The sequence below is a fragment of the Myotis myotis genome, unplaced genomic scaffold (genome assembly GCF_014108235.1).
Source record: "Myotis myotis isolate mMyoMyo1 unplaced genomic scaffold, mMyoMyo1.p scaffold_m19_p_9, whole genome shotgun sequence".
Classification (NCBI taxonomy): domain Eukaryota; kingdom Metazoa; phylum Chordata; class Mammalia; order Chiroptera; family Vespertilionidae; genus Myotis; species Myotis myotis.
In genome coordinates, this window is record NW_023416401.1 from 15,258,596 (window position 1) to 15,282,791 (window position 24,196).

General features: G+C 35.7%; 1 protein-coding gene across 3 annotated transcripts in view; it reads right to left on the reverse strand.

The window, feature by feature from the left end:
- PIK3C3 (phosphatidylinositol 3-kinase catalytic subunit type 3) overlaps positions 1-24,196 on the reverse strand; it is an 82,141-nt gene that overhangs the window by 57,276 nt on the left and 669 nt on the right. For all 3 annotated transcript variants that reach the window (XR_004969926.1, XR_004969925.1, XM_036321924.1), the window contains exons 2-6: positions 21,720-21,908; positions 17,540-17,683; positions 12,718-12,847; positions 4,458-4,544; positions 2,689-2,784 (exon numbers count right to left, since the gene is read on the reverse strand). Coding sequence is in view for 1 of the 3 variants with exons in the window: in XM_036321924.1 (XP_036177817.1) it covers positions 2,689-2,784; positions 4,458-4,544; positions 12,718-12,847; positions 17,540-17,683; positions 21,720-21,908 (646 nt within the window). In the remaining 2 variants the exon portion in view is untranslated. The remainder of the gene's footprint in view (positions 1-2,688; positions 2,785-4,457; positions 4,545-12,717; positions 12,848-17,539; positions 17,684-21,719; positions 21,909-24,196) is intronic.

Consider the following 24,196-nt stretch of genomic DNA (forward strand, 5'->3'; position numbering starts at 1 on the left):
CTTTGTAATATTTTAAGCAATAAAAAATAAAAATAAAAAAAAATACAATACAATGGATAAGTTTCATCACTTGCAAAAACTACTAACTAGATGTTGGCAACTTCAAATAACCACAATTGAGTTTCACTCAGAAGTAGAATTATAAGCGTGGGGTTAATGTTACTCAGATTTATACACAGCTAGAGACTCAGCAGCATAGCTTCTCAGAGGGATAGCTACTCAACACAATGCAAACCTGAATAATGAGAATCAGTCCATTAATTCTTAAGAAATAAAGCTGTCTTATTTTGTTGATATTATCATTTTTTGAAAAATTTTGATCCAATTCGGGCAAGCAAGGTAATTTAGGATAATAAAATGTCACTGCATAAGAACTGGAAAAGACTGAACTAATTAAAGTCAAAATTCATTTTCTGACAATTGTATACCCAACATCAAATTTTCCTGTCAATTTCCAAGTGCTCCTATAATTTCAATTTTAGATATGTGCAACAAAATCAGGAGACTGAAGGAGGGGAAGTACTGTGACTTTACTTTAGCTCAGCAATTGAGTCTTAGAAAACCACGAATTCCCACAGCCATTGTTTAACAGGCTGATTCTTAGTCACAATACCAGGAAACACATTTATCAGCCCAACTGTGACAAGTAATCTTCACTAAGGCTATCTGTCACAAAAGACAGGTGACAAGAAAGTCTATTTCCATTAGATTCAATACACTGGCCCAGCAATCTTTACACTAAGTGGAAATATGACAGGATGGGTACACAGGCATTAATTTATGGACAATTTTTCAAGAAGCAGTAGAAAGGGGTCAAGAACCTTTTCAAAAATACTTGAAATTCTTCTAATTTCTGTTCTGTTATTATTTCATCTATTATCAAAACAGTCTTTCAAAAGATCCTTCACATCTCCAATGTTTTAAATTACCACCTCCATCAGTATGCTTTTGCAATATAAACTCCATATTGGGCAGGGAATAATACTTTTAACGAAATTACATATAGCATAAAGTATAAAATGTAATTTTATTAAAATGTATTGGTGACAAAATTTCATTCACCTACATTTCCCTTTCTTTATATAAGGTCGTTTTTCTAATAAGTTAATAAACAATGTTAGTCTATCTTTCTATTTCCTTTCCCCTCCCAAGAAATATCATTTATAAAATAAAAAGCTGAAACAAGTTAATGTTTCCAAATCTTTTACTAGAAAGAAAGGATATAAGCTTAAGGGGAAAAATATAATATAAAAATATTAACTTGAAAAATACCAGAAAAGTGATCAGAAATTAACTATACAAACCCTATACCTCCATTATAAATACATCCTTCAAATAATAAATTATAGTTATAAATACATATTTTTTAAATCACTTGTGACAGCTTGAACACACTAAAGTTAAAATGTGATTTAAAAGTGCTGCTTCTAATGAACATATGTACTGCATACTAGAGGGCTGGTGCACAAGTTCTTGCACCAGTGGGGTCCCTCGGCCTGGCCTGTGGGATCAGGCTGTAACTGGCTCTCCGACATCCCCCAAGTGGTCCCGGATTGCGAGAGGGCACAGGCCAAGCCGAGGGACTCCACTGGTGCATAATCAGGGCAAGGGAGGGACACGGGAGGTTGTCCAGCTGGGGAGGGACTGTAGGAGGGCTCCAGGGCGTGTCTGGCCCATCTCCCTCAGTCCCAATCGGCCAGACCCCAGCAGCAAGCTAACCTACCAGTCAGAGTGTCTGACCCCTGGTGGTCAGTGCACATCATAGCAAGCGGTTGAGCGGTCTTAGGATATCATTAGCATATTACACTTTGATTGGTTGAATGGAAGACTGGATGACCGGACACTTAGCATATTATGCTTTTATTATATGGGATAAGCTTAGCTATATACTAGAGAAAATATTTTTCTATTATGTCATGTATTAAAAGGCTGTCCTCATTTGTACTGATGTAAGCACTTGTCTTACTATTTCTACAATGATTGCAGATATCTGGTTTATGGTTTTTGAACTATGCATACAGTTACTTTTGTAGTACTTAAATAAAGACCCTTCAACAAGCATTTAAGACACAGGTGTTTTCTAGAGGCTACATGTCAAATCACACACCACTTTCTTTCATGTAATAAGCAGAGCAGAGGAAATCCAGAATTGCATGTTATCACTCAGCCTACTGATAACATTTTCTTAATTCTGTATATATTTTACATATAAATAAATGTAGATTTGTGAAGTCTTTCAGAAGCATACTTATGTTTGGAACACATATGAAATTCCATTACATTATATATAAATACTCAAGTAACAAGCAATCCTTAATGTTCAATAGCATACTACGTAAAAAAAAAAAAAGCATGATCCCCCTTTTTACTTTTCAAATGAATTTTAATTGTTAATAAAGCTATTGCTTTAATATCTTACTTGCCACTTTTCAGAATAATTAATCAAAAAGTTTTTGATCTCTTGCATATTTATTGAATTCTGTAACCCAGAACTGCATTCTATGAATGATCGGCTTTTGTAATCTTGGAGCTACAGGATGATTTGTGCATACATAAACAGCTGCGCCTGACAGCTGTCTTCTGCTATCCTGCAACCAAATAATTCATCTCAGCAGGAACAACAGTAATTTTTTTTAATGTTTCCCCTCCCCTCTACTTTAGAGACCATAACAGTTCCAAGGCAAATACCTTTTCATAATAAACAATGCCATATTCTTTATCGTCGCACTTGACACATCGAAACTCAACCATCAAATACATGAAATTAGAACTTCGTTTTTCACTCTAAAAAAAAAAAGATTTTTATGAAAAATAACCATTTTCAACATTCTCCTAAAGAATCAGTATGTATCGTTATTCCCAATTCAGTAACACATGGATCTATCAGGTACAACTTAGAATGTGACAAATTTTCATTTCGTTATTATAAATGCACTGTTTCATACAGCACTTCTATCTTATACAAAGCACCACTCTTTTATCCAGTACTGTCTACTAGTCACTTACAACTCTCTCCTAAACTTAATGACATCATTGGTTTATTCAGTAGTTTAGATTTTATTAAATAAAATCTTGATGATATTATGTATACACTGCATTAGAACTATTTACTTTCAAAAATAAGGATGTTTTGTACTTCTAACAATTGTAAGCAAAGAACAATTCATCCTTAAACCATATGACAATTCTAACTATATCAATTAATATAATTATGACAAAATTCAAAGTTAAAGTGTGAAAACTAAGGACTGAGGTCATTTGACCTAACAAATATAAACTTTATAAGTTTTTTAAAATTTATAAGTGATCTTGAGATGATGTGCAGGCATTTGTATATTTTTATCAAATTTTTTAAAGTATACTGGAAAACAGTTACTTCCACCTTAACATAAGAAATGTTGATTCTGTGTATAAACTTGTCCCCTTAAAAAAGCAAATACTGCTTAAAAAAGCAAAAATGTTGTTAAAAAAGTGAAAATCAAATGAAGTCTAAAAGGTGGTTAGTCTTGACCCAAAAAAGTTTTTTAAATAGTTATAAATCTACATGTATAAATCATATAAAAGTCTAAGGAGGTCACTTAAATTTTCAGCTTTATAAAGCATATTCTACTCGTATTCATACTGCATATAAATGGTTAAACACCACTAATTATTTTAAAAGGTAATGTCAGGATATAACTTTTACAAGTGTTCATTATAAAAATGAAAAATTTCTCTCTCTCTCTCCACCTACTGAACACTTTTCAAAGAACAGTGATCTGTAGAGGTCTCTATAAGCTAGGCATATCACAAAATTGATACTCCTCTTTCCTAATGTAATTAATATAACTGTTTTTTTTTTTTTTTCTGCTATCTTGATATTGAATGTCAGACCAGACATCTAGTATTTCAGTGTAAATACACAAAAAAGAAAAATAAGTGTTCTAACTTTCAGGAAGTTTCATTGACGTCATCTTTTAAATAAACATATTCTATACCAATACATAAAATCAAGAAATAAGTCAACTACTTGAACCACGCAACTTCATTAAGGGTGCAGAGTCCTATATGCAGTATGTAAAACAAGAAGTATCTAAGTGGGGAGAGAACTTGCTAATGATGATTTAAGGTAACTGAAATGAAGAGGTACCACTGTTGATAAATTTATATAATATTGACTTGAACTTGAACATAATGAGCTGCCAAATGGAGACAGAACACATAAATGAAGCATCAAACTCACAAAGGCTTCACTTATATAGTATTTAATACACTTGCTAAATCCACTACCTACTTATAACACTGAGATATAAGAAAGGCATATATCACATGTTTTCACTTATTAGTATAGAACTCCCTAAACTACACATTATTCAATAGCCCCAATAGATACCTGGCAATAAATCTTGTCAAAAAAAATTCTTGATTTAGATAGCTGAGAGAAAATATTTTTGAAAAACAAAAGGGATACAACCCACCTCATTTATCATTTCAATTTCTCTAAATGTCAATCTGTCCAGCCAATCTACTTTCACCATGTGTCCTTGTCGATGGGCTTTGGTGAGCTGCAGAACAAATATAATGAAGAAAATTTTAACCCAGACCTCACAGAAAGGAAGGCGGGGAGGGGACAGTGATGTCCATCACACCCTTTCAGAATCACACTGGAAATACTAGCTAATGCAATAAGAGAGATTGAGAAGAAAGAAAATTGTCTAAGTCAACAGATGACATGACCATCTATGTAGAAAATATGAAAGAATGTACAAAAAAAAACACCGCTATAACTAATAGCAATTATAGCTAGGTTGCAGAATATAAGGTTAATATACAAAACTCAATTAATTTCTTATGTACCAGCAATAAGCACATGAAATCTATATATATAAAAGCCTAAGCGACCCATACGACCAAACAACCGGAATGACCGGAGGACCGGCTGGTAGCTAGGACGGGCACTGACCCAGGCTTTGCTGCTGGGGCCCTGACAGCCCCGAATCTGGTTCACCTGCAGCCCGGACCCAGACAGGAAGGAGGAGGGAGCCCGATTCCTCACAGATCGGCCGTTGGTTAGCTTGCTGCTGGGGCCAACCTCCCGCGGTACCTCCCCCCAGCCGGCCGGTCCCCGTATCAGACCCAATTGCCGGCCAGATCAAGGGACCCCACCTCTGCACGAATTCATGAACTGGGCCTCCAGTTGAAAGTAAAAACACAGAGGTATGTAAATGATATCTCAATAAAGCTGTTATATTTTTAAGCATCATTTATATTAACACCCAGAAAAATGAAATTGGTAAAAATCTAACAAAATATGTAAAAGATCTATATGAAGAAAACCACAAAACTCTGATAAATGTAATTTAAAAAAAAACACACTAAACAAATGGAGAGATATTCCTGTTCATGAATAGGAAGACTCAAAATTATGTAAAGATTTCCAGTTTGATTAAATTTGATCTATAAATTTAATGTAATCCCAGTGAAAATCCCAGCAAGTTATTTCGCAGATAACAAAAGGACGCTAAAATTTACGTGGAGAGGAAACAATCCAGAACACTCAACATAATACTGAAGGAAAATAACAAAATTTGAGGGCTGACACTACCCAACATCAAGAATTATTATAAAGCTACAATAATCAAGAGAGTCTGGCATTGGTAAAAGAACAGACAAATGTACTAATGGAATAAAAACCCTGGAAATATATCCACATAACTATAGTTAAATAATCTTTGGCAAAGGAGCAGAAACCATTCTATGGAACAAAGTTACTCAGAGTTTCGTCCTATGGGATTTAATCAACATTATAAGGAAATGACATCATTTGAGGATCTGCTATATCTTAAATGGCTTGAAACAATTTTGAGACACCATTAAGTGTTAGAGCAGTATTCAATTAAACACACACACACACACACACACACACACACACACACACACACACGATCACAGTTTAAAAATATCTTCTATATACATAAAAGGCTAAGTGACCGACCGTCCATCCTTCTGTCCCTCCAACACATATGACGCACACTGGCAATTTAAAAATAAATGTTGACTCATGCATGCATGATACATGTAAAGCTCTTGCTAGTGCCAATTGCACACGTGTTTTAATTTTATAAAACTATATTATATATAGTATATTGACTATTTTGACATGTAATTTTTTGCAGTAACATAATTACTGCACGAATCTTTCTTCTCATTAATTCCCTTCTAATTAATGTGCACGAATCCGTGCACTGGGCCACTAGTCTATAAATAAATTCATACATGACACACATATTAATTTATTGAAAGCATATATCAAGCAACATATTAATGACGGTTATTTCTGGGCAGAGAGTTAGAGGTGATTTTTATTGTGTCTGTGCTTTAACCATCTTCTACCATGGTAGAAAATGTGTATTATCTTTGTAATAAGAAAAAATGTTATTTAAAAACTAAAGCTATTTTAAAGAACAATTAATTGTGCAAAGATTGCTGTTGAGAAAACCACCAAAAATTAGCATTTATTAAGATATGCCAAATAAAGTTATTTTACCTCATATTTTAAAACCCAAAGAATAAAAACCCATTTGATTAATATTACTTCACCATCTGAAATGAAAGCCAGGTACTAACACAATTGTTCTCTCAAATTATTTCTTACAAGGGCCTTTCATCTAGATCAGTGGTTCTCAACCTTCCTAATGCCGCGACCCTTTAATACAGCTCCTCATATTGTGGTGACCCCCAACCATAAAATTATTTTCGTTGCTACTTTATAACTATAATTTTGCTACTGTTATGAATCGTAATGTAAATATCTGATATGCAGGATGTATTTTCATTGTTACAAATTGAACATAATTAAAGCATAGTGATTAATCACAAAAACAATATGTAATTATTTATGTGTTTTCTGATGGTCTTTAGGCAACCCCTGTGAAAGTGTCATTCGACCCCCAAAGGGGTCGCGACCCACAGGTTGAGAACCGCTGATCTAGATCCAACTGAAGAACCATATAAATTAAGCAATGCTACCGTTTTTCAACATGTGGTTAATAAAAACTGCTATAATATAGAAATTTATAGGCTTTAGGCATCAAGCTTGCTCTTGTCAAGAAACTTTAACAGGAAAGTTACACAGTAAACGGATTTCTCCCCAAAAAGTAGCTATACAGTAGGGGATATTGTTGCAGATACACATAGGCTTTCTTAGGTAATCTAAGGGGGAAAATAATGACAAAGCTATATATTTTTTACTTGTTTTTTCTGTGCCACTTAAAAAAAACCAACATACAAATAAGCAGAAAAAAATCCATTCTGCTCTGTCACCAGACAGAAAACTTTTAGATTCAGAGAGCCTATGCAAATGTTCAAAATTCTCTCTTGAAGCATTTATAGGAATATATGCCCAATAAAAATGCCTGATATTGCCATTAGGTAAGACTATCTCCCACCAACCCCGTCACATAATCATACAGGACAGTTTCTTGAACTACCTCCTATCTTGTTCTTCTAAATTCCTTTCAGTTAAAGGCCATAATATAACTCTTTCAACTCTAACATTTCCTTGAGCCTAGACTACAACTGAGCTAAATTAATAAATAGTCATTGAACAGAACACCATTATCCCTCAGCTAGTCTATTTGCACAATGCAATATGGTTCACTCATAAATTTCTATTATTAAAAAGTATAATTCTCCTCAATAAACATTAAGACACTGAGTTTTATCTGTATCAAATAAAATGCAAGCAATGCAGTAATTAATAATTCAAGACAAAATGCAGCTGTATATAAGAATTCACTTGAACAACTACTGAAAGTCAAAAAGGAGTTGTACGTGTCTCCTAAGGAATCTGCACACGTGCCTGTGTATTTAATTCTTAGGTAGCATAGAAGTGCTTTCAGCTTCCTGATTAATAAAGTCTTAGCCACAAATCTTCAATTTTACTTTGAAACTTTACATAGAAATCTTACTCAGGAAGAGTAGTCTTTGCCTCATAAAAGTTGCATTCAGCTAAACTTCTCAGAGATTAATCTAGTCTTAAAACCATGTTACCTTCTATTTTTTTCTGGCAGGAATTATAGCTGTAAAGACAGACATAAATCAATATTATTTCAGGGTTCAATCTTTCCCTCTCAAACTAATTGTCTACTTGCTACCATTAATTTCAAGAAAAATCGAGAAGTTTAGACAGTCTCAGACAACAGTAAGCAAACCAAAATGACTGATAGAAAAGATTCTACTATGTATCATCAGGAATACATTTCTAAGAGATTCCCAAATCCTTCTTTAATGACAGAAAAAATGGCAACATACAACCAAATAAGCTATGCTTATAAAAGTTACACATATTATTTAGTAAAAAAAACCTGTAGCTAAGAGGTAATTTCGATGTCAATGTTGCCACTAAGCAAGTTTCATAGTTTGAATAATTTCAGCATCTGTCATCAGAATCTGTTATTATTTTCATTTACAAACATTGAGAAAGAAAATAAAACAAAATGAGACTTTTCTGTCCAATTTAGTCCAATACTGCATTACATATATTGTTTATACCATAACTAGTATCAGTTCATAAGTGAACTGGTTGGAAGTTAGAAAAATAAAGATTATCAAGTTAAATCATTATCACTATGGAAATACTGACTCTTAGGTGAGGAGACCTAATCAAGTACAGATATTACAAAGAATAATAACTTCCCTAGAAAAGCCCTAACATAAACTCAAAACTATCTCTAGGGACTCAGTATTATATTCTGAAAATAGTAAACTATGTCATTAAAAGGAGGAAAAAAGATTTTTAATAGGTCCTACTAAATAATGTGTTCTATTAAATTACTTTTACATGAATGTTTTCTCACATAGCTGCTTCAAGGTAGAAATGTATTCAGAACCCAAGAAGAGTACCCTTAACGTGCTATACTATGAACAAACTGCTCTGAGGTTGTTTCTTTTTCAAAATAGCTAAAAAATGTTAATAATGGTATAATTATGATTCTTATAAACAGGGAGAATGGAGCCCAACTAACCACACTTCTTCAATGAAAAATATTCACAAGTACAGAAATAACTGGTTATTCAATGAGCCAGTGTCAGAGCTATAAATCAGGTCTTTCGACTACCAATCTTTCTACCCAGTTATAATGTAACATTACTATTTAAATCTTCCACCAGTTTTGATAGTTCTATTAATTTTAAAAGCATAAAAAGAAAGGTAATGCCTCTATTTTTCAAAACATCTCCTTGGATAATCCCATGTTCCCCATTTCTCTAAAATCTAACTATAGAATACATACAGAATTTAAAATCCACATAAATCATCAATTTGATAATCTATTCAAGTATTTGTAACAAAAAATGATGCCCAGCTTATAACAAAACTCATTTCTTAAATCATATTTCTAAAAGCCAAAACATTTGCCAACCTTATTTTCCAATTAATCTTTTCCCTTTTCTAGATTCATCTAAATGAACTGAGTAAAAGAGACTTCTTTACCAATACTAACTTTCTAGCTGTTCACACAAAGAAACTAGCAACTGCTTTCTCAGTGTGGCTCCTAAAATGTTTTTATAAGTGCATCAGCATCTGTTCTTCTAAGTTAAAAAAAAAATTGATTTGAGAAAGAGAAGGGAGAGAGGGAGAAAGAGAGGGAGGGAGGGGAAGGGGGAGAAGAAGAGGGAGAGGGAGAGAGAGAAAGGAAGAGAGAGCTTTGTTGTTACACTTACTTATGCATTTATTGGTTGGTTCTTATATGTACCCTGACCAGAGATCAAACCCACAACCTTGGTATATGGGGACAATACTCTCTAAGCAACTGCTAGGGCAGCATCTGTTCTACTTGACTTTTATCCTTAGTAAAGGGTTCTCACATGTCTGTACCCTGAACTTCCTACCATATTGTGCAGACAGCAGGTTCAAGTAATCCTGCAACTAGAAAGATAATGTCAAGAGAGAAAGTCCTTTTAACACTTCCTTCAAAATGAGAGAAATATCTCACACAACTTTCTGGTTCCTTCAGGGAAGCTCATGCTTGATGGTTCACTAAGAATCAGCAGTCTCCTGAAGACTAACTTAATTTCCAAGGTATTGAAAAATGGTGTCCTGTGTAGTAGACACAAATAACCTGATTACCAGGAAGACAATAATATGGTTACTCATCCATTACAAATTAGTAAAATGGCACTCTAGGCCAGTGCTATCCCATCGCACTTTCGGCAATAATGAAAAGATTCCATTTCTTCATTGTCCAATGCGTAGCTTCTAGCCACATGTGGCTAGTGAGCACTTAAAGTGTGATTATGACAATGTAACTATGGTAACATAAAATTCTGAATTTTATTTAATTTTAATGAACTTAAACTTAAATTGCCACATGTGAATTGTGACTATTACAGCTCTAAACTGTAAATAACCATTTGAATTGAATGGCATGAACCTTTCTCAATATAACTAGTTATTTCTGGATGTACTAGAAAAATCCAGCTCGCACTGCTATAAAATGAGGTCTGGAGCCTGAACCAGAGTGACCCCATGCAGGCAATGTGAAGGCCAGGCTAAAACATCCCATCTTACACAACTTCACTGTACCAATGCTCACTTACACACTGTCCAACATTCCCCCACCTATCTGCATCACTCAGACCACAAAACATTTTTCATCTAGTTGTTACTTTCTCTTTGCGGCCTCTTAATCAAATTGACAGAAACTAAAGCACATTCCAAAGGCATCAAGCAGAGATGCTAAAATGAAAAGGAGACAGTAGAGAAGCATGCTTTTGCACTAACCTTTCATGTCTAAAGACATGGATTCAAGTATAAATCAAACACTAAAGCTTGGTAGTCACATCCAAAACCCCAGGTGGATATGCATCCTAGTCATAAAACTCTTAAAATATGACAAGCTGAAAAACAGAGCAGATGGGAACAATGGGCAGATTTGCTCAAGGCCACAATCATTAAAAGGCTGGGTCATGGACAATGAAAGTGTAATGAATGTCCCAGAAGTCTGGCCTTTATTTTCACAAATCAATTAAAACAGAAATATTTATTTATTTATCCCCCCCCCCCCAAAAAAAAACCCCAAAACAGAAATATTTATATTAATAAAAATTATTAGGGCAATTTAGAGATGGGAAAGAGAAAATAATGAGGGAAATGTGGGGGTGGGGGGGTGCGATTGTACTATGTTAATTTCTTCCTGTTCCCAGTAAGTCTAAGAAATCCAGTTATATAAACTAACTAAACCAAAGATTATTCAGTTTTGTCTCCTTTTCTCACACTCATTTTTCCTCAAAGGAAAACTACACAAAATGATGTACAATCATTAGAGAGGTTAATTCCATTAAAATTCTTCTTCTGAAAGGATTTGATTTTTAAATTGTTAAACCTAGAAGTAAGGCTTTTAAACTTCAGTTATTCATATTGTGGTTATAATTCTATTTGCATAGCTGAGCAATAAATCAGAATAAGAATATTTAATCCAGCTTGGGCTTGAGGTTCTTTGTTTAATAATCATCTAACACTATCTTTTCACAGGCCATTTAAATAGTTCATCTTCATTTCACAGTCGTCTTGTGCCATTATCCCCAGGCAGTCAAGACTTAGGCAGTACTATAACTGAATAAACTTTCTTACATTACAGTTTGAAAACTGTCACTATGCTATTTATTTTGGCTCGTGGGTACAATGCACGATAACTATGCTGTCATATTATTAAGATTTATGTACACCTTGTTACTCTTATACCAAATGCCTTCTCAACAATTAGAAGCAGGCATAGTAAATTCACTGGCTGGAAAATCAAAAGTGCAACAGGAAACAAACCATTCCGTTCTATCCCCATAAACCTCATCTATTTGTATACTCATTTCTTGACTTAAAGTGAGAGTGTGTAAAATATAAAGTATTACATCTACAATTTCTGTTCCTTTTGTATAAAAATAGAATCATACGCATACATCTGCTTTCCCAGTTTTTAAAAGTGTATTGTACCAAAAAGTATCTTCAAATAGTATTTAGCATAGTGCTTTGGGAACAGATATTGACAAAATAAGTTATTTTGTTCTGACTTAAGCTCAGATTTGAGCTTAGCTTTTGTATTTCTAAATAAAAACACTTCATTAAAACAATTTTGAAAGATAAAGTCTTCTTACAAAATTCAGTCTTCTTACAAAAACAGGAGTGGGAGTGGAGTGAGGACAATTTAGACTAAGTAATCTTCAATTCCAAACAACGTAAGGTTCTCTAGCATGTAACACTTGGCATCTTTAAGACTATTTCACCAAAAAAAAGTTCATCTTGAAAATATCACCAAAAAGTGCCCATTCTCAATCTGATGGGATTACAGACACAAAAAGCCACATAATGTATGATTCCATTTGTATGAAATGTCCAGAATAGGAAAATTCACAAAGACATAAAGACTAGAAGTTCCAGGGGCTGGAGGGAGGAGGGAATGGGAAATGACTGCTATTGGGTACATGGTTACATTTTTGATGAAAATGTTCTGATATTAAGTAGTGGTGATGATTGCATACCTCAGAATTTACTAAAACTTAAGTTACTGTATACTTTCCAAGAGTGAATTTTATGATATATGGATTATATTTTAATAAAGCTACTATTAAAAAATTAAATCTAAATTAAAAAAAAAATAATCTGACAGAATTCAAAAGGTTAACTTATACTACAATAGACATCATTCAGAGCTTCCCACCAGTTGGAAAAGTTTATATTTTTACCTTGGCAAGGCGGCTCATCTGATCTTCTGAGAGTGTACTGCTTGTTCTGCCAGGAGTTTTTGTGGGTTCTGACCCATCTGCTTCTACATTAGGCCAGACTTTCAAGTCATGCATCCCTTGACGAAACATGCTAGGCAAAAAGAGAATGTTCAGGGTAGAAGTAAATTAATGCAGTTCATTACAGGAAATTTTTAACCCCTAAAGAGAGAGAATTCCACACTAGGAAATGCATGTCTCTCTTGGCAACCTTTAAGCCTCCAGTGAGTTGCAATGCAATTAACTAAGCAGCTAAACCCATATCACACTGCTTTTCACATGCCACTCTTTTCTCCTCAAAGCAGTCAGACTTTTACAGAGATCCTAGAGGTAGACTGGACAAATAGAAGGATCCTAATGGGCCATACACCCTTCATAACTTCAGTGGAGATCTTGAAATAATGGAAACCAAATTGCGACCCAATGAAGGAATGTCCCATTTACAATGCTGAAACAAAATTTAAATAATTACATAACTGTCTACTTTACGTGACAAGTCAGCATAGTAGACTGCACAGTCAAACTGCTGGGGTTTGAATCCCACTTGTGCCATCTATTCCCTAAGTGACCTTGGGTAAATTGCTTAACTTCTCTGTGCCTCAGTTTCCTAATCTATAAAGTGGGATTATAAAGATACCTGAATCTCACAGGGCTATTAGAAAAATTAAATACATCAGCACAAGTAAAAAGTACTTCAATAGTACCTGCCACATAATAAGTATTCAATAATGTTAACTAACGTTATCTTTTTCACTAGGTATAGGTTGATTCTCCTGTCTTCTTTTCTGTAAGAGCAATGCCTGATGGGAAATACAACAGTGGATTTATACAAGAAAAAGTTCCCATGTCTACAAAATATATAATCAGAACTTCAATCTAAGCTTGATCATCTGCTTTAAAGTGAAACACTTTATAACCTTTGATTGTCCTGTTTCCTTCAAAAAACTACTAAGATGTAGAATACAGGTTGAACAAACCCATAAAGCAGTGGTTCTTAACCTGTGGGTCGCGACCCCTTTGGGGGTCGAACAACCCTTTCACAAAGGTCGCCTAAGACGATCGGAAAACACATATATAATTACATATTGTTTTGGTGATTAATCACTATGCTTTAATTATGTTCAATTTGTAACAATGAAATCGGGGGTCACCACAACATGAGGAATTGTATTAAAGGGTCGCGGCATTAGGAAGGTTGAGAACCACTGCATAAAGTACGTTTGGAAAACTGTGTTTCTATAGATATGCTACTGTCGTTTCTGAGTGGTTTTATTTTATTTTATTTTTTTATGGGGGTGGGAGGTAAAAATAAAGAAAGTCTTCTGTTAATATGTTCTTTCTTTTTTAAGTGTATGGTGTTTTTTTTGTGTTTGTTTTTTTAACAAAACTGTTCAGACAATATATCTCCTAAAATAGCATCGCCCCAAAGCTGAAAGAGCAATCTGCCAATTGCGGTGGAAAGAATAAGACTGTAAGTGTGTGCAGGTGAATAGGCAAGCCCAACGCATTTTGTTCTCACATTAAGTATTTTTTAAAGTAAGGCACACGTTGCATATATATTGATGTATTTTCTTGATCTTTAAAAACATTACACTTTAAAAGTTTTACATACATTTTAAAAACTATTATTATCACGCTTTCACTAATGGAAACTTTCTTCACAGATTTTCCTGGAGTAATAAAGAGGATTTTCACTGAACATTATGCAAAGTAATGATGCCATAAACATTTAGACTGGGAACTATAAAGGATAGCTGCAAGCTCATGAGCACAGTAAGATTAAAGACCATATCTGTTGCAAGGTTTAGCTCTAAGGTTGGCAGTAAACAGGTAATATCCAGCAACCATATCTGTGAAAGTTTACCTTATAGGCCCAAAACAAATGCACTGACTTGTAGTAAAGAACCAAAAATCTTAATATTTACCATGTTAGAGATTTCAAAAAAAATTTACATTCCAAAAAACACACATATACAAGCCTTTCATAAAGTTCATTTTCATTCCCTTTCAACCGAGTATTAGATTCAACATCAAGCAGACCTGCTTAGACTCTAAGAAACTAGGTACAGTGAGGCAGCAACATCACTTTAAATGATTACCCTTAAATGTACCTTCAGAAACAAAGGATGGTCTCCCTCCTTTTTCTCCACCTCTCTATACCCCAGTGAATACTTTGACTGGCTGAACTTAAATAAAAAATAAGTATGTTTGGCAGGAAGTCAGTTTACTAAATGATTTAGGTGCCTTGGGATGGATCTGGAGAGAAGATTTAAGGACAGGGGACATGGAGGGCAGGGGTGGTAGCAAGTGACTCAAATGATAAAGTGAACGTATTACTTTCTTTTGACACTAATGGAAACTTTGTAGAGAGTTACACAGCCTCCAGGTGGCAAGCCAGAAGATGCTCAGAGCATCCTGTCCACTTGGGAAATTAAGCCAAGTAGGCAAGACAAAAGGAACAGCACAGCAGGATCCCCTTCAGATGCCTGCAGAGGCCCCAGCAACAGCTGCTGCTGTTGCTCCAGCTCCCATGCCAAGCCACTGCAGCAGCAACTGCCCAGACTTCCGAGTTCACATTTGGAAAAAACATCTGCAAGAGAAATCTGCAGCTTGCCTGTAGTTCTTTGCCAATTCAATCTAACGATCAATCCATTCCTCACTTCCTTAGAAATCTCACAAGCTAGACATTCAGAATGAGGACAATTTATTCTAGCCATATTCTAACAGATTAGTCTTTCAATTATTAATTACACTATTCTCCAAGAAGTACTGCTTCACACTGACTCAAGTATACAAAACAGATATTGATAGTCACAAGACTCCAAATACTATAATGCAACTATTAGGCATTTTGAGGAACCCTTTTAAAAGCTATGAAGGCCACACCAGGACTACTTAGGGAACAAGGTGGGGAGCGTGTGGTGTTATTTCATTGTTTACGAAACATTTGAGGAAACTACCACTTGCCTAAGTCATGAGAATGTGGAGGCACATGGCATGACTTTTAATGGCAGGTGGAAGAAAGTTGCACAGGCTTCTTGCCAAGGTCACCCAGAAGCCTCAAGCTGCGTTCTCTCCCTGGATGTCAGCAGCACCACACACAGCTGTGCAGCAGTACAGTCCATTCTGCACTCTGCTGTAGCCCCTGAACATCCTGAATGTCACATTCCTCCACAATCCAAAGCTGCACAGGAAGGGCAAGGCCATGCTAGGGACTCCCGGGGCTTGTCTAACATGAAACCAAGTTCACCCCCAAGGAAAGGCCCAGGACACAGAGAGAAAAAGGAGGCATTTTAATTGCATAATAGGCTTTCTTTGAATTCCTTTTTCTGAGATGAAGGTCAGTAGAAGCATCAGCCTAGAGGAAATAGGACAGGTTTTTCACATTTCTTCCCCACTGCTCAGAGTATCCACAGAGCTCTATTACTACCTAATGTTATCGTTTGAATAAATGCCATATAGGTGTAAATGAAATATTGATGTAAAACCTTATCTTTACCTTAAATAAAGTGACAGTGAGCTGAATATCCCCTTATATCTGACTAGACATAGACCATTCTAATTAAAGGATTTTTTTGGTTTAGGTATTATATACATATTTGCAAAGCAAACAGATTTACTATCATTTGTGTTTCTTAGGGGTTTTTTTTGCTTAAAGTTGTAATATTTAGTAGCATAGTTATTTTCATTGTATTTATTTTTGTCAGTACCCACCAAAGTTACATAACACTTATTTTCCATGTACACCAAGATATTAAAATTTTGCTTTCAATTAAATGGAAGTAAAAAAAGTGAGCTGGTTTAAATAAAAATACCAAGTAAATAAGACTGAGTGTATTTAATATAGATATATGCAGGAATTCTGAAAGTGGTAAGTCAATGACTCATTTTTGAGAAACCCTGCTCTAAGAGAGGTAATTTCTCAGAATCAGAGCTGCTCGCTAACATGTTTCATTTGTATTTAACATCTGATGTGTTCAGAGAAACCAAGTTTGGGGCAGAAAATTGCCCAAGGAGCCTGGAATAGCTTATCTGCCAAAAAGCACAGAAGCTACTTATGACTACAAAGGACATGGGTCAACTTGAAGGGACTCTGATTGACCAAAAATGGGAGTTTCTGAACATTATAAAGCTTTAAGATATCAATGGAAACATTTCAAAAATGTTTAAGACTACAAGTTCATGAAAAAACTTAAAGACAAAAAACAAAAATCAATTACTTTTGCAGGTTACCAGGGTACCAACTCATTCTTAAACTTGATAAAAGATCAAGTTCTTCAAAGAAAAATTCCAATATACTCAGAAAGAGTAATAGAATATCAACAAAAGGGATAGAAATATAGGTTGTGTTTTTTCACAATAAACTTCTATTATCTGCAAATCTTTAAAAACAGAATTAACAACTGTTCTATTGTAGTCATTACCACTATTAGCAAGTTAATGCTTTTTAACCCTGCTCATTGTCCTTTTTATCACTATTATGACAAAGCAGAAAAACAAAGCCCTCACAGTATATGCCACATAGTCTTTTTTCCTAAAAGAAAGATTCTAATTTCCAATACTATTTTCTAATAGGAATCACGTTACCAGTCACTAACAATAGAGTAATATAAGTTGTGTGTCTTAATGAATCTATCTGTATATCCTATACGAAATTCAGTCTCAAGAATTATGGAATCATGTACCAAACATGTACACACACAGAGAACCAGACTGGCATGAACTTCCCAAAAAGAAAAAGGATGAGAAACTACAACATCCCTAAAGATTAGAAGAGAATGCTTACCCGTATTTTCCAAAGAGCGAAACCGTTGTCCCACCCACAGGCACTGCCTTTCCTGGCCCATACACGTCCCATATAGTCAGGGCCACTTGGGCATTCCGGGGCAGGTCGGGGTACTTCACAGGCAGTTTGAGCCATTCATTCCAGCTATGGAAATAAAGTCAACATGAGCATATCCTATATAATAAAATCCTAATATGCTAAGCATCTGGTCGTCTGGTCAGCCATTCAACCAATCAAAGTGTAATATGCTAATGATATGCTTAGGCCACTCAACTGCTTGCTATGATGTGCACTGACCACCAGGGGGCAGATGCTCTGACTGGTGGGTTAGCTTGCTGCTGGGGTCTGGCCGATTGGGACTGAGTGAGAGGGCTGGACATGCCCTGGAGCCCTCCCGTAGTCCCTTCCATCTGGCCAACCTCCCCCATCCCTCCCTGGCCCCAATTTTGCACTGATGGGGTCCCTTGGCCTGGCCTGCGCCCTCTCACAATCCAGGACCTCTCAGGAAATGTCGGAGAGCCGGTTTCAACCCAATCCCGCAGGCCAGGCTGAGGGGCCCAATGGTGCATGAATTCATGCACCCGGCCTCTAGTATTATATATTTAAAACTTTCTTTTAAATTAACAAACCATGCCAGAAGATTTGGCCAGAAAAAATGCCTCAAAGATTAAGTTAGTACTACAAAAAATAATGCGAGTTACCTTAGTTTCGCTCTAAGCACCTTCAATTTTAAATATAGACTATATGAAAAAGTTAAAAAAAAAAAAAAACTCATAAAAAAACACCGGTAAAAACAAACAAACAAAAAAAAAACAACACCGGTAAATCCTTTAATAAAAAAACTCAAGGCAATATCACTAAGACACAAGAAATATGATAATAGCTAATAATAATCTGGGAAACCACTTAAACCTGGTTATAACCAAACTTGTTTTGAACCAAACTGTGATTTCGTATAAGCATTCCCCGGAACACAGGTTTTGTAGTATGAAAAGAAAAAAATCAAAATTACTGCTTTAACGGGTTTGGCTCAATGGATAGAGCGTCCGCCTGCGGACTGATAGGTCCCAGGTTCAATTCTGGTCAAGGGCATGTACCTTGGTTGCGGGCACATCCCCAGTAGGAGGTGTGCAAGAGGCAGCTGATCGATGTTTCTCTCTCATCGATGTTTCTAACTCTCTATCCCTCTCCCTTCCTCTCTGTAAAAAATCAATAAAATATATATTAAAAAAAAATTACTCATAATACATTCAAAGAGATGCTGAGGATAACAAGGCCCTACAATGTGCCTCAATAAGGCAGAAAACAAAAGCCTTAGAAAGGTTGAAGTAGACTATCTACTACTTTGTAACATGAAGTTACCAGACAGCTCTGGACAGCAAGGTCACATTTTCTTACGTGAGTTTTTTCTATCCCTCAAGTTATTTCATTAATACTGATAATGCTTACTTATTAGTTTTTTTTATGCTTTTAAAGAATGTTTATATATATGATTTTCCTAAAGAATGTTTGTTCTTCATATAGTAATGACAGCACAGCTGGGGGTTTTTGTTGTTATTTTTTTTACTCTTTATTCAGCTCAGCATATTGAACAGAACTTTCAAAAACTTAAAGGACAAATAATTTATATCCACCATATAAATTCAAGGAACTACAGGAAAATCAGAGTTGGCTAGCCATTTAAAAGAGAATCAGTCATTCTTTTCTTCCATAAAAGTCTCGAAAAAATAAATCACACACCTGAAAAAGCTGGAGGAACAAACTAATTTAATTACTATCCACAGGGTGGACTACGCTGAAAAGGAAAATACCAGCAGTGGCATTTTCTGCCAATGAACAAACCAGAGGTTAATTAACACAGGCTACAACTAAAGAAAGTCAGCCAGTGACAATATCCAAAATAAACTGTGAAAATTCTCACGTCTATATTTTGTCCTTTGAGAAGGAAACAATATATATAATCAAGCAATCATTTGCCTTAAATCTTTTGCACTCTAACCCCAGGCTTTAATGAAAGCAATGGTACTTGAACCTGTTTTATATACTGGGCTTCTGCAGAAGAGTTCTTTTGAAGAAAATGAAATCTACAGCTAAAATACAGTTTGAAAACTGTTCTACATATTTTAGGAATTCTGGAAAGATCTGGGCAGACATCGGAAAATTGTGTTTTTTGAATATCATTTTGTTCTCCACCTCCCCATGCATCATCCCTATACCAACCTTCATTAAGCTCAAGACTAAATTCACCTAATAAAACTTCCACAACATTGCGAGATGTAAAGCCTAATTCTTTTTTTTTTTTTTTTAAATATATTTTATTGATTTTCTACAGAGAGGAAGGGAGAGAGACAGAGAGCTAGAAACATCGATGAGAGAGAAACATCGATCAGCTGCCTCCTGCACATCTCCCACCGGGGATATGCCGGCAACCCAGGTACATGCCCTTGACCGGAATCGAACCTGGGACCTTTCAGTCCGCAGGCCGACGCTCTATCCACTGAGCCAAACCGGCTTCGGCCTAAAGCCTGATTCTTGATGGTCTAATCCCACCCACCCCTACCCTCACAGACCACTGTACTAATTCTCTAGTCTGATTAATAGACTCCTAAATCCCGTTTGAATTTTTAAATTATGTTAGGCTGTTAGTATATGTGTCTCTCTAAAGCCATTTTAAATCCATCATGGAACAAGAATATTTAATTTTTTAAAAATTAAATCACTTGCCTACACAATAATTTTCATATATAAAATTTTAAAATTTGCAGAACTCCACATCTAAAAATGAGAATTTTACCTTAAGTAAGTGCTTATAGAAACTGATGTCTGTGCAAAGTAAAAAGCCTATCCTACTGTTACCTTACCTAGCATGAGTTCTTTTTTTTTTTTTTAGTACTTTACTATTTATTTATTTATTATTATTATTATTATTGATTTTAGAGAGGAAGGTGGTGCGGGAGAGAGACACACACACACGCATAAATTTGTTGTTCCACTTACTTATGAATTCTGTGGTTAATTCTTGTATTGTTGCTTCAAAATAACATTGGGTATAGATAAAACAAGATTGGCCTCGAGTGAGTAATTATCAAAGCTGGGTGATGGAGCCTTGGAAGCTTATTATACTCTACTTTTACAGATTTGAAAATTTCCAGAATAACAAGTATATATACAAATATATACGTGTGTGTGTGTGTGTGTGTGTGTGTGTGTGTGTGTGTGTGTATGTGTGTGTGTGTGTGTATTCACAAAAAGACTACTAAAGAAATTACACTATTTAAATAATTGGTTTCAATGCAGCCAGATCACCAGAGCTCAGGCTTCTGCTCTCTCTGAAAAAGACTTCCCAGCCTGATGAGCTGTGCTTGGTGAACAGAGGGTTGTACCCTCAATACCAGAGCCTGGCAGTCCATGTGGCACACCTTACCTTCCATGAGCACTGTGGGCATAAGCTCCTTCTGGAGGTACAACTGTGTATCCTGCAGCTAGCCTACCAGGGTACTGAACAACACTCATGGACTGAGCATTAAAACTGCTCCATATAACCTATCAAATAAGAAGTATCAAGAGGTTAAATTAAGGACTCATGATATTGTGGGTTCTGGAAAAACAGGAACTTCATGTTCACTAAATGTCCCTTGCACCCTGACAATGGTTTGCTAATGTACCATCTCAATAAAACATGAGCTTAAAAAGTTGGTTTCAGCCCTAACCGGTTTGGCTCAGTGGATAGAGCATCGGCCTGCGGACTGAAAGGTACCAGGTTTGATTCCGGTCAAGGGCATGTACCTTAGCTGTAGGCACATCCTAGTAGGGGGTGTGCAGGAGGCAGCTGATCGATGTTTCTCTCTCATTGATGTTTCTAACTCTCTATCCCTCTCCCTTCCTCTCTGTAACAAATCAATAAAATATATTTTTTTAAAAAAAAGTTGGTTTCATACAATAAAAATGTGTTTTTGATTTGGGGGTCATTTTGTGAATCAGTCAAGTTCTCATAAAAATATGTCAATATACTGAATACAAACAAATTTACTTCCATCTTAACTATCTAGGTCAACCAATCCTTACAAGTATTAAATAATTTTTTAAATTCCTCTGTAATCACTACTAAATCATACTTACAACATCTATAAAGACTTTGGAGAACAGTCTGGAACTCACCATATGCAAGAAAACAACTTACTTCCATCTTGTACTAAATGCCTTGTAGGATGTTCTCACTGGCAAGGCCAGAGGCTTCCCTTCTGCAAAAACTTGACAAGTAACATAAAGGTCAGAGCAGGTCTCCTGGTACAGTCCTGAAAACTTCAGCATTGGGTCTTCTAGAACAGCTTTATAACTCTTTTGTTCTCTCTTCCCTTCCAAACTCCCTCTGGAAGTATAAGAACAATAATGTTTAGACAAACATTTTTTAAGCATATAGGCAACAAATACCAAAGTTTATGATTGCATCACAGTGACCTTATGCTACCTAAATATTTTCCTGTATATGAAGTTAAAGTTACTTTTACATCTAGTAAAGGAATCTAAAACCCTAACACACTTATAATCATTTCTATCTTCATCAATATATTTCCCTATCTTAAGCTTCTTAATTTCAAATCCTGTCATCAACGCTTGGTCTACCTTCCAGACATCACCAGCTTTCCAGGCCTTAGTTTCACTTTTATTAATTTCAAGTTGAACACTTATTTATCTATTCTTTCAAGACATTTACTGTACTAGGCATAGTGGCCCAGAAATGAAAGATAAGATAAACAATACAGCACTACAAGGAAATGTTAAGTCCTTGTTTCTGGAGTGAAAACTTACTTTTACTTGCATATTCTTTTTGTATTCTTTCAATTTTTTTTATGTATTTACTACGTGGATGTACTATCTGATCATTTCTTTAAATTAAAAGTGATAAAAGATAAGCACAGGAAACTATGAAAGAGGTAGAAACACCAATTAGAAATCAAAATTGTAACCATGTCCTCATTTTATAAATGAGGAAGCAGGAACTCAGAGATCAAGGATCACAAAGTTACAGAGCTGAGAATAAAAACCAGGGCAGACAAGCTTCAAAGTCAATGTTCTTCCCACCACAGAAAGACACTGTACATCAAAAAGTCTGGGAGCTTGGGGGCTCCCAGTCCCAGAAAGATAAAAAAGAACAGCACAGACCAAAGCAAAGAGGAAGATGGTATGTTTGGAGAACTTCAAGTTGTTTGGTATAGCTAAAGCATAAAGCTCATGCAGGAAGAAGCTAGAGAAGGAAAAGTAGGGGGGCAATGAGGCTAAGCAGTCACCAAATTCAGTCTAATGCCTTACACAATGAACATTCAAAAATCTAACTGAATTATTTGATATGAGAGTACTACAGTCGGATTGGTATTTATGACACCTTTGGCAGGAGTTTCAGAACCTAATGGAGAGGTGTAACAGAAAGCAAGATCAGTTAGATTTTCATTAAAAATTATGAAGGAAAAAGACAGGCTAAGGCTAGAGCAATGGTATAGAAAAGATATTTAGCAAGTAGATTCAAGACAACTTGTGAATGATTTAATAGAGAAGGTAAGAGATGATGTCCCATGACTCAAATTTTTGTGTCTTAAAGTGGATGAATGTTGCTAATAATCACCAAAACAGGGTGAGACAATATAGGAAGTTCAGAGTTAGAGGGGTAGGCTAATGATGTGCTCAATCTGGGACAAGTTACTTTTAAAGTGCTTGGGGACATCTAAAGTGACCGTGTCTTATACGCCATTTAATATTCAATTACAGTGCTAAGAAAAGGAACATCAAAGTGCAAATTGTTATTAAAACCATAGAAATAGATTAAAAGGCGTGGGGAGAAAAAACAGAATTAAAGAATTCACTATTCTCTGATTTTATGATTCTAAAGTGACACTGCCAGCCAAAATAACAACAATGACTGTCTGAGAAGCTAAAAAATGGTTAGTACCAAATTTTACCAAACTTCTGATTAATGTTTTATCTTTGCCTTGAAATAGTCAATGTGTGTATCTGTTAATAATGGATCATTTTTTTTGTTGTTTTTCTTTCCTTTTAAAGTTCCAGAAACACATTAATATGTCCAAGAAATACTGAGAGGAATGAGACTGAAGGAAAAAGCCCTGTACCAGATGATGGTATACGTACAGGACCTGTATAAGCATCTAGGGGAGTCTGATGCAGAAATTACCTTAAATGGGTGTATAAAGTATTATACAAATGGGCAGCGTAGTTGTTGACATATTGTTTTTACCATCACCCAAAACAAATAGCAAAGTGTCAGAGTCTTATGTAACTTCTGCAAAGAAAAAGAAACAGTCACTCCAAGGTGCGCCTGACAACGGAGAAGATGTATTCACTGCAGCTAGGCAGCCCTCTGCCTGAGGATCACTGGTTTACTGCTGACATATTACCAGTGATACTGTGATGAGTAATTTGTGGTAATTTTTGCGTATGAACACACTCCTCCAAGACTGCCTTAAAGTGGACAGAATTTCCGACTCGGTTCTCCCTGCGCCCCACCTCCGTTCCACTGCTCTCATCTCCAGAGGTCGTGCCCTGGTCCTTTCCTTCAACAGCGAAGCCCCAAGCCTTCCCTGCAAGGCTCTTTTCTCCTATCTGCTGGCCCCTTTGCAACTGGCACCCTCATCTTAGACTCGCTCC